The 14,916-nt window shown below is 37.8% G+C and overlaps 2 protein-coding genes across 2 annotated transcripts; both read left to right on the top strand.

The window, feature by feature from the left end:
• Nucleotides 1-5,966: 5,966 nt before the first annotated feature.
• LOC105476487 (olfactory receptor 10N1-like) lies at nt 5,967-6,872 on the top strand. Its single transcript, XM_011732461.2, has one exon. It carries the CDS (start codon nt 5,967-5,969, stop codon nt 6,870-6,872), a length of 906 nt encoding a protein of 301 aa, XP_011730763.2.
• A 6,081-nt stretch (nt 6,873-12,953) lies between these two features.
• On the top strand, nt 12,954-14,425 carry LOC105476308 (putative olfactory receptor 10D4). Its single transcript, XM_011732097.3, has 2 exons — nt 12,954-13,022; nt 13,459-14,425. Exon 2 carries the CDS (start codon nt 13,487-13,489, stop codon nt 14,423-14,425), a length of 939 nt encoding a protein of 312 aa, XP_011730399.3. The 5' UTR covers nt 12,954-13,022; nt 13,459-13,486.
• The last annotated feature ends 491 nt before the right edge of the window (nt 14,426-14,916 follow it).

Here is a 14,916-nt window from a genome sequence, read left to right as displayed (position 1 = left end):
GGCAAAGAGAGAAAGGGAAAATGCTGCAACAGGAACAACATCAACAATGACATGAAAAACTGCATATTTCTGTAAAAGCTTAATTGCCAAGGGCTTACTGTGTCCTGGGCCCTGTTAATCAAAACTTTATGGACATTATATCATTGACACCTTATCTCTAATGTGAGTCATTTTTCCCCAAGTTGCACCTTCCCTAAAGCACGGGGAAAGATAAGGAGATAGTGCAAGGCACACACATCTGCTCTAATGAGAGACGCTCTAGCCAGGGAATCCCTAGTCTTCCTGTCATGGGTCACTTATGGGATCCTGAAACCAAATGTTTGGGTTAACAATGTAAGTAACTGAGAATGTCTATGCTCATTTACCTGGCTAAAGCACATTAGAAGTTATCAAGGTCCCCATGACTTCCCTATTTCAAAACAACCTATTAAATCTGGGACTTAAAGTGTCATATTGCTGTAGAGAATCTATAGGGAAAGAATACATGATACATATGGAAAACACAGCTTGATTTTGGTCTCTGTGGTGTATTTTTTGTGGATACGTTACTTTCCCCAAGTTATTTGTTCTCTCGTCTGAAACATGGGATAATGACATACCTCCACTGATTGTTTTTTTGAGATCTAATGAATCTTAGTGGCCATAAAAGTTATATATATATATATATATACACACACACACCCGCATTTATATACATGCATGTGCATGCATAGATGTATATATGTGTATGTATGTACACCACACATGTATATACAGTTACATGCATGTAATATATGCATATATAGTAAAGCATAACATAAGTAAAAATTCTATTTTATCAGTACTGGGCCCTACAACCATGTTTTTTAGATGTACTAAACTAATTATGAGAGGAAATTATCCTTTTCTCTGGAGAGAAATCATGTCTGGTATTGTTCCTTGTGACTGTGCCTTCTTTCCATTGACTGAAACATCTGAGCAACAAAAGGGAGGAGCTGGAAACATGGGCAGAGTTCATCATCTGATCCTGCTGGGCTTAGAGCTTAGCACTAAAAGTCTGCCACAGACCAGGCATGCAGCATGGTTAGAGGGTACTGAATCAGGAAACACACAGAAGATGCTGGTTGTTGAAAAGACAACTATGTGAAAATTCCCGTAACCGAGCACAATATACACAATTAAACCGACATAGATGAGGTATCTTCACTTAAAAGTCTGTCCTTGTGCCTTAGTGTTGCCAGGCATTCCTCAAGATTGATTCTCACCTTCTTTTTTATACTAATAGGGACCCCAAGTTTCACAATGTCTACGACCATTCAGAATGAAAACATTGCCCAGCCTCCCTTAAAGCTGGTATGGCCTTGTAACTAAGCTCTGGCCAATAGGGTACAAGAAATAATTGCAACACCATGTCATGCCCTTTCAAAGAAAAGAGGATGGCCTCCCATTCACTTTACCCTCTTCCTGCTCACTGGTGTGAATGCAGGTATATCCTGAGCCAGCTTGAACCATAAAGACTAGACCATAAAGCCTAGAGTATTTCCCCTAAAACTGGAGAAGCAACAAGATAGAAAGATCCTGAGTCCCTGACACTCTCATAGAGCAAGTCACCATATCGTCACAGAATTTTACAGGATAAAGTAATGAATTTCTCCATGGTTTATTACAGCTCTTTGGGTCCTTATCCTACCCTAATACATTTAATTATGATTAATTAAAAAGTAGGCTTTTAAGGAAACCGTCTTCTTCGGAATATGAAAAGCACATTTGCTTATAATGGAAATAGAAATCTGTATATTATGAGAACAATATCCAATTTACTTTAGCACCCACCACTGTAACACATGTGTCCTGAATTATGCTGGTGTGTGTTGATTATGTTTATCATAGTTTGCTATTTATTTTTCTTTACTTCTTCTGAGAGCCATTTCCCTTCCTGAAATAAAAAGGCTGTCATAGAGTTCTTAGCACTCTATGACACTCTGTTCTGGTTCAGAACAGGCTTTCAATAAACTGTTTTGCTCATTGTCTCATTTCTGTTATTCTCTTTCTTTGATGTTCTATATCTTTATCATCACGGAGAGTTTTAAGTGTACGGTTCTGCTTGTTGTCTCTCCTCTGATGTTTCCATAGCAATTCATCTAAAACTTCCTGCTGTTCTTATCAAACCTGAGCCCTTTATGTGCTCTTAAAATTGTAAACCTTTAAGAAAATAAGTTCTTAAAATGCATGAAGTTATTTGATTAATTTATAAATACGTATAAATTCCGGTGGTTGAATATACGCTTAGGCCTTGTAATTGCAATCTACTATCGATATTGGAGAATAGATTTCAAAAGATCAAATAACAAATGCTCAGACATGTGCACAAATCTTATAAGCATTTATTACATATTGGTGATAACAATTATAATAATAGGTATAATTTTCATAAGATCACTGATAACTTGGAAATTTCATGTTTGAAGATATCACATACAACCTGGGCTCAGCAGAAACTTATACATGAATGGATAGGTAGGGTGGATTTACAAATATGTATAGTACTATATATTGAGTTCCTACTTGAAACCAGTGCTAATTATTTTACATAGTATGTCAAATTACATTAATTACAGACAGGAATAAAGCCGGGTCATCACAAATCACTTAGCTGTTTGTCAGAAATTTCTTGGATAATGGTGACCATTGCTTAACAGGAGCAATTTTCATTGATTACAAGCAAATATGCTCCTGACAAACCCAAAGCATAGATAAATGCCAAAGGAGATAGGCAGGATGCAGCTCAAGGGTCTAAAAATCTATGAGGGCTTGTAAAGAACATACGTTGCTCATCCAGAGGTTCAGAAAATTGTAGAGAAAACAAGAAACCAGGTTCTAATTTATCAGGATCAACTTGGCTCTGTCACAGAATTGAGTCTGTGAGCTTCAGATTCAGTCTGGGGCTTAATTCCTACCTCTAGTACTTAATAGTTGTATAATCATGAGAAAGCAATTTAACTACTCTGAGTTCATGTCATCATTTGTCATAGAATGTAATACTATCCTTATTATAAAGATAAGCAAATTGAAGGCACGGCAGAGTCACAGAATTAGTAAGTAAGAGCCTAGATGTTAAACAAAATCTGCCAGGCTTAAAATCTTGTCTTCCCTTATTGGCTCCTCTCATCCAAGCAGAGAACAATAGAATTCTCTATCTTTTTCAAGGTTATGTCAGGAATATCATCATATGTAATCCTTACACAATTGTGTGAGGTAAGTATTATCTCAGTTCGTCAAAAACAAACATTAGTGGATACTCACTATATACCAAGCACAATATAAGAACATCCCACATTTTGGCAATATTTTTCCATTCACTGGATCTTGATTTCCAACATCTAACTACTTTTGTCATTTATCCCCTACATTTTCTTAGTTTAAAAGTCACATAGTACACTCCACTTTTCTGTACTGAGTTATTAAACCTCTTTTTCTAGGAATATGTTAAAATAACTACACAGCAGTTAACTCTATTTGCCCTCTGTTCATTAAGCCTAACTGAAATTGTTCAGAAACCTCCCAAGATACCTATGTGAAGAGATGACTAATCCGGATCTTGGAGGCCACCCAGTGGCCATGCACTTGTTCTTTTTTAACAACTAAGGCAAACATACAAACTCATTTCAGGTCCAGATGATCCCCCAGAGAAAGCAGACGAAAGGATCCTGGGGTGGGGAGTTGGGATACTGGGGAGAATGAAGAATAGTAGCTTTCCCCCAACAAGAAACCCCAAAGGACCCCAAAATTCAAAGAACTCGATACAATAAACAGAATCTCTATAGACTTGAGGCCTTAAGACAATAATAGAGTACATCAATTTCATTAAGATCTTGTGATAACACTTTTCCAGGTTTGATTATCACATGATCTAAGACATGTGATCTAAATCTGGTACCTAAGATTGTGTGAATAATTTTGTCCTATTTAAGATATTTTTTACAATAATTCCTTTTCACATTCTTTAGTTGTTGCTGTGACAGAACTTTCCACTAATCATAATTTTGTTCTTTTCCTTCTCTTCAGAAAGGTCCATTTGCCTTCCTTAACTCTCCTCCAGCAAGAGGTAATTATGAGTTACAGCAATTTTGAAGATATTCAAAGCTCATCCTCTCTCTCCTAGCTCAGCAATTAGGTACTCTACATTTCAATGAATATCTAAATTCCTTTTACTAGGCATGGTATCTGAAGCCTAAAGTAGGCTGACTACAACCATTGTTGGCTGGGGTTAAGAAAAAAGACTTAAAATAGTTGAAGGACCAAAGGAATAATTCTAGAGAATTTAAAAAGTTGATCGAAATAAACACACTTGTTGGATGCTGCTGTTTCTTAAATCCTAGTGATACAATGATGAGCAAGAATAAACATGGTCTCTTCATAGAACTCACAGTCAGATAATATCCATAAATTCATTTCCAACTTTTCATTCATTCATTCCTCTAACAAATATTTAAATTCCAGCTATTCAGAAGTACTATGGTACGTGCTGCAGATTCAATGACAAATTATAGCCACTACTTTCAGGGATCTAACAGTCTAACAGAACCTGAACTACATTCCTTCAGTATTTCCTGTGTATATGTGGATTATATTCATCTATCTTACCACTTCCATATTTTTAGAGGCTAAAATTATCAATCAATAACTATTACTTATAAAGAGAATCAGAGAAATTGACCAGGAATTGTAAGTGGAAATAAGGGCAATTATTAGTTTTCATATTTGGGAGTATCAAAAATAAATACATCAAAAAAGTAAAAACTGGAAATGAAAATATCCTTCTTGAATGATTCACAAGAGCCTTTATATTCAAGCATTGTCATACCCCAGCGGCAGTTACATGTTCTCAGCATATACAGTTAACTCTTTCCCTTAAAATAAAACAGTCAAATTCATAGAAGCAGTGAGCAAAATGATGGTTGTCATGGGCAGGGAAGAGAGGAAAATGGAGAGTTATTAATCAATGACTCTAAAGTTTTAGTAATGCAAGATGAGTCTAGAGATCTGTTGTACAATATTGTCCCTATATTGTTAATAATAATATTGTATTGTATTCTATACTGAAAATCTGGTAAGAGAGTACCTCTCATGTTAAGTGCTCTTACACAACAAAATCATAAAAAAATTTTAAAAGACAAAAACACACAAAAAGCTTCAGAATTGAAATATTTTAGTTTCATTATTCTAAGGATTCAAAAATTCCAATTGTTAGCAAAGATGAAATATTTCATATCTGCATCTTTATATATGATGTGACTTCACTCAAACCTAAAACTAGGATATGATAATACATCTCAGCTGCTAATCTCTAAGCAATTTAAAACCCTAGAGTAACAACAAAATTAGTCACTGCTAGTGTCTTTTCAGACAAATGAATATTTCCAAATAAGAATGTGCCAAAACTAAAAAACTAAAAACTTTATCTATAATTAGAATGATATTAACACAATCCAAATCTTAATGCTCATTGCATTGTATCTCAGTCCATCAATCTTATTAGAAATGTCAATGACAAAATTGACTTTTGGTGAATAATTAGGGCATCTGATCACATCTTCGAGTAACTGTAGAAATATTGTGAAGAGGAATCAGGAGGATCTGACTTACGAGTTGGTCTTTTTAGGGCATTCATTATTGTATCATTAGTTGCGGACATTAATTATGTTCTCTGTTCTCTTAGCCCATCCAACATTTCACCATATTAATGTTTCATTTTGTTTGCTGTCTATAATCACGAACAAATATATCTCAAGATGTGAAGGCATATGCATGCTTTACTAATCCCTAAATGTCTGCGGAGGAATCTCTAATTCTTAATTTCAACATCAACTTAATGTTTAAACAAAAATTGGTGCCAATGAATGTATTGGTATTGTACTTATCCCAATCTGCCTCCACATTCATATTTTCACATATTTTGTGAAAACCCAGACTACCCTTCCATGAACATGAAGAATCACACATTGCTGAATGAGTTCATTCTACGGGGAATACCTCAGACAGAGGGACTGGAGGCTGTACTCTGTGCTGTCTTCTCATTCATCTACCTCTTCAACCTACTTGGAAACTTACTCATCCTTGTAGCAATTGTTTCTTCCTCTACCCTTCACATGCCTATGTATTTCTTCTTGGGACTCCTGTCTATATTTGACGTATTGTTCCCATCTGTAACATGTCCCAAGATGCTATTGTATCTCTCTGGCCAGAGCCCAGTCATTTCTTACAAGGGATGTGCTTCACAGCTCTACTTCTATCACTTATTGGGTTCTGCTGAAGGCTGCCTCTATTCTGTAATGTCCTGTGATCGCTTTGTTGCCATATGTCACCCACTGAGGTATATGCTCATCATGAAGCCTGGAGTCTGTGTCAGCCTGGTCGTGGTAGCCGGGTTGGTGGGTTGTCTTCACGCCACCATTCTGACCTCCTTTACCTTTCAGTTGTCCTACTGTGGCCCCAATCAGGTGGACTACTTCTTCTGTGACATTCCTGCTGTTTTACCCCTGGCTTGCACTGACAGTGCCCTGGCCCAGAGGGTGGGTTCCATAAATGTTGGCTTTCTGGCTTTAACACTTTTGGTCAGTATCTGTGTCTGCTACACTCGCACTGGGATTACCATATTGAGAATCCGTTCAGCAGAGGGCAGGCAGAAAGCCTTCTCCACCTGCAGTGCTCACCTCATTGCAATCCTCTGTGCCTATGGACCTGTAATCATCATCTATCTGAAGTCCACACCCAACCCCTTGCTTGGTGCCATGGTGCAAATATTAAATAATATTGTCTCACCCATGCTGAACTCGTTAATCTATTCCTTAAGGAACAAGGAAGTGAAAAGGTCCCTGAAAAGAGTATTCTGAAATGTTTTACTTACTGTCTGTGAATAAATTATGAGATATTATTGGGAATAAATGTTATAATTAACATTATTCTTTGTCTCTTAATTCTGGATAAGGAATCCAAAGGGCATAGCAAGCACTTGGAGACAGATTTCTTGTCTCTATAATGGGTAGCCAACTTTTCCTGGTTGAGGACAGAGAGGATCTGTAGCAGTCCAAGAAGTACCCTTCAATAGTTCCTCTCTGTATAAATCAACATTCAATTTTACCTTATTTTTTTGCTCCAATTAAAATGTAATTGTTCCTCTTTTCTGTGTATAAGCATTTCAGTTCTTCCATCTTGCGAAGAAGAAGGTTAGCTAACATTCATAGAGCATGATCTGTCTTCTGGGCATTGTGATGAGCATTTCACATACATCATCTTATTAAATCTTCACCCCTATAAAGTAGATTTTACGTAATGTAGAAAAGAGTTTTGAGGATTAAAGTCTTCAAATAGTGAACCCAATGTTACACATTAAGCATCAAATCAGACCTCAAACTCAGCTCCAGTTAACGCCAAATCACCTCCCTGCTATAGATTCCTGTACCACATAGCTACCCTAAGTGACCTGCATGGCAATTTACTCATCCTAATTACTTCTCTCATGATACAAATAAGTTGTTCAATAAATAACTGGTAAAATAAGTACTGACAGAGGTTACATCTATATACAGTCAGCCCTCAATATTCATGGGTTCTGCCTTTGTGAATTCAACCACTGCGATTCAAAAATATTCAGAAAATAAATTTTACAAAGTTCCAAAAAGCAAAACTTGAATTTGCCTCATGTGAGTACTACATTGAATTCATGTGCATGAAATGGTGGTAGGCATTGTACTAAGTATTACAAGTAATCTAGAGATGATTTAAGGTATACAGGAGGATGTGCATAGGTTATATGCAAATACTACACCATTTTAAATAAGGGACATGAGCATATTTGGATTGTGGTATTTATGGGGGTCCTAAAACCAATCTCCTGAGGATACTGAAGGACGACTGATTTGACTTTATTATTATCTCCACTTACTCTACTCTATTACCAATTGTTCCCACCTGTAGATGGTGGCACTGAGATACAGCAATAAGTGTCTTCCTTGTGTACTACATCTAGTTATGCTAAAGCCAGCCCTAGATCCAAGTCCTCTTAAGTCCTGCTGTGTCATCATTTTCCTATTGCACCACACTGCCAATATATCAAAATACTCTTTAGTGTAAAAGCAAGGGGAAAGTCTTTCCATCCAGTGTTGTTGAAGAGAAGATGGTCTAATTATGGGGCTTAATTAGCATGCTCATTTGATTCTCCCAGCAAGTTACATTTTGTAACTTAACTTCCAACAAGACTGGAGTTGATAACTGTTTCTCAATTTTCTCAGAATCTAAAGTGAAAGAACGGGTACTATTAACTGGGGATCCCACAGACACGCCAGCTCCTAGTTTCCATGACATTTTAGTTATTTGTAGTTCTTCTATTCCATTTGTAGTCTCCAAAGTTCCCTTCCTATTTGAAACCAGTAAACAAAAACAAGTAAAAATCTCTAATAAAAATGCTTACTTTACAAATAGCATGAAGCTAAAAGGATAAAATGATAAAGTGAACCTCCTTCAAGCATAGTTAAATGGTTTTAGTGCACTAGGAGGATTCTAGGGCTCCTCCTAACTTGATTGGCAAAAATCCAAGATGCCACAGCATCTTATTCCCACACATTGGGGATGCCTAGCAGAGACAATATGCTGAATTCAAATAACCCTAGTGTTAGTTTGCTGTTCTACTAATGCAGGATATTTGTAGAAGAATCTACATGTCATGATATCTGGTAAAGCCTGACTAGTGTTTAGGGACAGATATTCAACACACTGATACTTCTATAATAGATTTGTTTTCTAGACAATGTAAAGTTTCATAAAAGTAGAGATTATGTGTGTCTTGCTCATCACTGTATCCATAAGACATAGCCCAGTGACATAGTAAGCTTCCAGTGTAGGTTTGTTGAATTAATGAATGGATACCTCTTTATCCATTAAATTATGATGCAATTGTATGTTTATTGATACAGAGGAATATGTGTGAAATAATTAAGGTACGGAATAATATTATGTCTGAATTTAAATATACATTCATGTTTAGGTAAAATTGATGATATATAAAAAACAAAATCTAAATGACCAACTTTTTGGCTTTTTCTAAATTAATGTTGCAATGGCTGGCACTGAAAACAAACACTAACCATTTAAATCTTTCCTGGATCTAAAAGCACACAACATGAGATTTTATTTAAAACACAAATGCACACATACAAAAACACACACAGACACACACAATCACTTTTTAAAATCTTACCTCATTAACAACTACAGCAGCAAAACCAAATCACCTGATTGAAAAATGGGTAAGGGACTTAAATAGACATTTATCCAAAGAAGGTACACAAACGGCAAATAAGCACATGGAAAGATGTTCAATACCACTAAGCACTAAGGAAATGCAAAATAAAGCCACAATGACATATCACTTCAGTAAGGATGGCTACTATTTTTAAAATTACCGTAGTAATAAGCTTTGGCTATGATGTCAGAAATTGGAACCCTTGTACTCTAATGATGAGAATGTAAAATGGTGCAGCTGGTATGAAAAACAGTATTGTATTTTCTTAAAATAGTAAAAATAGAATTACCATATGATCCAGCAATTCCAGCTCTTGGTATATATACAAAAGAAATAAAAGTAGGGTCTTGAAGACACGTTTGAACACCCACATTCCTAGCAGCGTTAATCACAATAGGCAAGGGCTGAAAGCAACCCAGCATTCACTCAATGAATGAATACACTAAACGTGGTATATACACACAACAAAACATTATTCAGACTTAGAAAGAAAGGAAGTTCTGACACATGCCACAACATGGATAAGCCCCAATGTTGACATTATGACATTATGCTAAGTGAAATAAGCGAGTCACAAAAAGACTGTATAAATCCAGTAATATGAGGTATCCAGAATAGTCACATTCATGGAAAAAGAAACTAGAATGTTGGTTCCCAGGAGCCACTGATGTTGGAAGGAAATGGAGAAGTCGTTTAATGGTTATAGAGTTTCAGTTCTGCAAGATGAAAAAGTCCAGGAGATTAGTTGGGCAACGATGGAAACAGTTGATCATCAGTGGAAATATACTTAACATTACTGTACCATATATTTCAAAATGGTTAAGACGTTAAATTTTATGCTTTGTGTATTTTACCACAATTTTCTTTTTCTGAGACAGGATCTTGCTCTGTTACCCAGGCTGGAGTGCAGTGGTGCAATCATGGTTCACTATAGCCTGGACTTCCGCGCTCAAGAGATCCTCCCACCTCAGCCTCCAGAGTAGCTGGGACTACAGGTGCACACCCAACACCCAGCCAATTTTTGAAATGTCTTTTAGAAATGAGATCTCATTATGTTGCCCCCAGGCTGGTCTCAAATTCCTGGGCTAAAGGGATCCTCCCATATTGGCCTTTCAAAGTACTGGGCTTACAGGCATGAGCCACCACACCTGGCCTACATTTTTTTTTTAAAGGTTGCTTATGCAGTTTTCACACAATTTATTAGTTGTCTCCTTTTTCCTATAACTACATCTACTTTAGTTGAACCCTCCCAAATCACTGTTTCTTTATATTTTATACCTCCACTTGGTGTGGGGAGAGAGTTTGAGAAATGTAGTCAAAGGTAGCTTTTCAGAAGATCTGCCTAGAGTAATAATCATAAGTTACCATTAATTGAGTCCTTACTCCTTACCAGGCACTGTGTAATTGCTTTTTATGTATTATCTACTGTAATCTACATATGAGTTCTGTAAGATCATTTTACAGAAGATGAAATGAGATTTAGGGATGTTAGGTAATTTTCTTCAAGCCACACAATTAGTTTGTGGATGTAAATGGGCATCTGTCTCAGATCTTCATGCAGCTATGCACAATACAGCAAATTTGTTGAAACTTTAGAATAAACATTTGGCCTTCCACATCCCCCCCAAAAAACTTATCCTAACTTTTTTTTTTTGCCATTCAATCTCTCAGATGCGTATTGAAGATATTTAACTCGGAAGCTTTAATAGATGTCAGAAAGTATAAGGACAGATACTTCAAGTGCTAGCTTAACATTATTTTTGAACTCCCAGCATATTTCTTCCGTCTTTCTTTTTTTTAGGATGTTTTCTTTTTTTTTTTTAATTATACTTTAAGTTCTAGGGTACATGTGTACAACGTGCAGGTTTGTTACATATGTGTACATGTGCCATGTTGGTGTGCTGTACCCATTCACTTGTCATTTACATTAGGTATATCTCCTAATGCTATCCCTCCCCCCTCCCCCCTCCCCACAATAGGCCCCGGTGTGTGATGTTCCCCTTCCTGTGTCCAAGTGCTCTCATTGTTCAATTCCCACCTATGAGTGAGAACATGCGGTGTTTGGTTTTCTGTTCTTGCGATAGTTTGCTGAGAATGATGATTTCCAGCTGCATTTCTTCTAGCAATAACCCCTTTCACTCCCTGCTGGAGAACTGCCCATCTCCATCCCACCATTTAGCCTGTACCCTGCTCACAGAGATGGGCATGTGACTCAGCCAAGGAAGTCAGAGTCCAATCTTGGGGTGAGGCACACAGAAGCAAAGGTAGCTGAGGTAGAACTGGCTGATGGCGATGCCCTGAGGCTGCTCCATGAATTCTAACAGCTAAGGTCCCTCCAGCTGCCCTACTTCCCACCCTTCCTGGGCCTAGTTTTCCATTAGTTTCTTTAGTTCTCTAAGCTACCCCAGTTACTGTTGCTCACAATAGTCAATTCTGTCAATACTAGGTAGGAAAATAAGATATAATTTATTTATTAAAAAAGTATGCACACATGAAACGCAGTAAATATAAAAACACACAACAAATATGTGTGATATATGTGTCAAAGGAATGTTTAAAAATATTCTTCCACAGAAGTATATTTTACAAAGGAAATGATACTAATCAGGCTCTCTCTCTTTCTCTCTCCCTTTCTCTCTTCTCTTCTCTCATTCATTTCTAAGGTGTAATTATACCAAGTAGTTAATTGCTCCCTTGCTCAAAAAGTTCCCTGAGTTGAGGGATTAGTACCCCAGGGAAGACCAAGGTTATTTAAAATGTCCTGTATTGAGGAATGATTGCAGTTCCTAGAGTTAGACAGGAAATTAGTGTAAGGCAGATGATGCATATTTAGATTTGTGGCATTCTATTTGAAAGTGGTTGAAAAGTAAAAGAATTCAAATCACCTACTTGTAGACTCTAGGCTGATTGGGATTTCGGCACAAACTTCTTCCTTCTGCTGGGGAAGGAAAGGAAGACAACGCTCACAAGCAGCAGACAATTATGTTCCCTGTTTCCCACTAAGTGCACACATTTTGTCCTTCACTTTTTATCTTGGCTTTCACTCTCTTTCTCCCTTCACAATCTCCAGGAAAAAAGAGAGAGAGAGAGAGAAAGGGAATCATCTTAGGTAATAGAATATATGAGTTGATCTATAATCTGTAGATCTCACTGCTGAAAAAAATTAAAACAAGTAGAAAAATATATTCGCTTTTTTTAAAGTAGGAAACTGGGAAAGGAAAGGAGTCTTTACTACTGCTACCCTGTACCTTCTGCTGCCACCAAATTAGGATGTGGCTTAACTTGGGTCTGGTTAGACAATTACAGACTTTGGAGACAGAAATGAAGTCTATCGGTTACTCACGTGCACTGAATTCAGGTGACTGCAGAGGATAAGGAACTTGTGATTGCAATTTTCTGTTCATGAAGAGCTATCTGAGATCCTTCTTTTGAATAATTTCTCACTGTCGACCCTCATGGCCAGGGAGACAATGAGGGAAAGATACTCTACATTTTGTATATGTCTTACTGAATTATAACTGTAAGCAAATTGTTTTAGATGAATATAAGAAATTTGGATGAGACCTTGTTTGTTATAAAGACATTAAGTATTTACATTTGTCCTTTTAGAGCATGTATAATTTATGCTATTTAATGGTAAATATGAAGAATGGCAGCTACGAGACATCGTGCAAGGCTTCTTGGTGAAATTATTAAATGAGAGGCATCTGCAATTAGAAACTGCACTGCAGTCTTCTCACTTGTAAGTGGGAGCTAAACAATGGGCACATGTGGACGTACAGAGTGGAATAACTCTAAAAGTTGATTTGGGTGGGAGGGGGCTTGGTGAGGAAAGAAAAATTACCTATCGGGTGCGATGTACACCATTTGGGTGAAGGGTGTGCTATAAACCCAGACTTCAGTACTTGGCAATATATCCGTGTAACAAAATATATCCATGTAACAAAAATGCGCTTGTACCTCTGAAATCTGTAAAAATAAAAACTTACAAACAAGAAAAGAAACCACGGCAGAATGATATCCATATCAGCACAGAGCAAAGCAGGCAGATCAAGATGATTCTACCAGGAAGCATTCCTCTGTAACTATCTAGATCTCTTGCTTCTTTTCCATTTCATTGATCTAAACACAGGTAATTTACATGCATATTAAATTTAACCACATATTTCTTTTCACAGACACCCAAGAGTTGATTCCTCCCTAGGAATGAGAAATCACACAATGGTGACTGAATTCATCCTTCTGGGAATCCCTGAGACAGAGGGCCTAGAGACAGCCCTTTTATTCCTGTTCTCCTCATTTTATTTCTGCACCCTCTTGGGAAATGTGCTTATCCTTACAGCTATCGTCGCCTCCACTCGGCTTCACACTCCTATGTATTTTTTCTTGGGAAACCTCTCCATCTTTGACCTGGGTTTCTTCTCTTCGACAACTGTTCCCAAGATGCTGCTCTGCCTTTCGGGGAACAGCCGTGCTATCTCATATGCGGGCTGCGTGTCCCAGCTTTTCTTCTACCATTTCCTAGGCTGTACCGAGTGTTTCCTCTACACAGTGATGGCCTGTGACCGCTTTGTTGCCGTATGTTTTCCTTTGAGATACATGGTCATTATGAACCACAAGGTGTGCTTTATGTTGGCCACAGGGACCTGGATGAGTGGCTGTGTCCATGCCACAATCCTAACCTCCCTCACCTTCCAGTTACCTTACTGTGGTTCTGACAAGGTGGGCTATTACTTCTGTGATATTCCTGCAGTGTTACCGCTAGCCTGTAAGGACACATCCTTAGCCCAGAGGGTAGGTTTTACAAATGTTGGTCTTTTGGCTCTCATATGCTTTTTTCTCATCCTTGTTTCCTACACTTGCATTGGGATTTCCATATCAAAAATCCGCTCAGCAGGGGGCAGGCAACGAGCCTTCTCCACCTGCAGCGCCCACCTCACTGCAATCCTTTGTGCTTATGGGCCAGTCATCGTTAACTATCTACAACCCAATCCCAGTGCCTTGCTTGGTGCCATAATTCAGATATTGAATAATCTGGTAACCCCAATGTTGAATCCACTAATCTATAGCCTTAGGAATAAGGATGTAAAATCAGCCCTGAGGAATGCATTTCCCAAGAAAAGCTTTGCTCTGGGAAATAAATGAGACAATTTAAAGCTTTGCCGGATTTAAGATTTTGATTACATTTTAAAGTTTGATTCTCCATTCCCTAAGGATATTTCCCATCTACTGCCGCCAAGGCATGTTGAAATGAAATGTACTCCGAATCAATCTACTACTCAACCTCGTTGTTTTAAAATATATGCCTGTTGGTATATTTCCCTATACTTTAGAATTATTATTATTATTATTTTTACTTTTGGAGGGCTTCAAGATAGGAATAAGAAATAATGTGTAACTGCCGCTCTCCAGGCTGGAGTGCAGTTGTGTGATCTCAGCTCACTGCAACCTCCGCCTCCGGGGCTCAAGCGGTTCTCCTGCCTCATCTTCCTGAGTAGCGGGGACCACACCCGGCTAATTTTCATATTTTTAGTAGGGCCGGGGTTTCACTGTCTCAAACTCCTGGCTTCAAGTGATCTGCCCACCTTGGCCTTCCAAAGTACTGGGATTACAGGCATGAGCCACTTAGCCCAGCC

The sequence above is a fragment of the Macaca nemestrina genome, chromosome 12 (genome assembly GCF_043159975.1).
Source record: "Macaca nemestrina isolate mMacNem1 chromosome 12, mMacNem.hap1, whole genome shotgun sequence".
NCBI lineage: Eukaryota > Metazoa > Chordata > Mammalia > Primates > Cercopithecidae > Macaca > Macaca nemestrina.
Note: the sequence above shows the minus strand (reverse complement) of the source record. Positions and strands in the feature narration are given on the sequence as shown.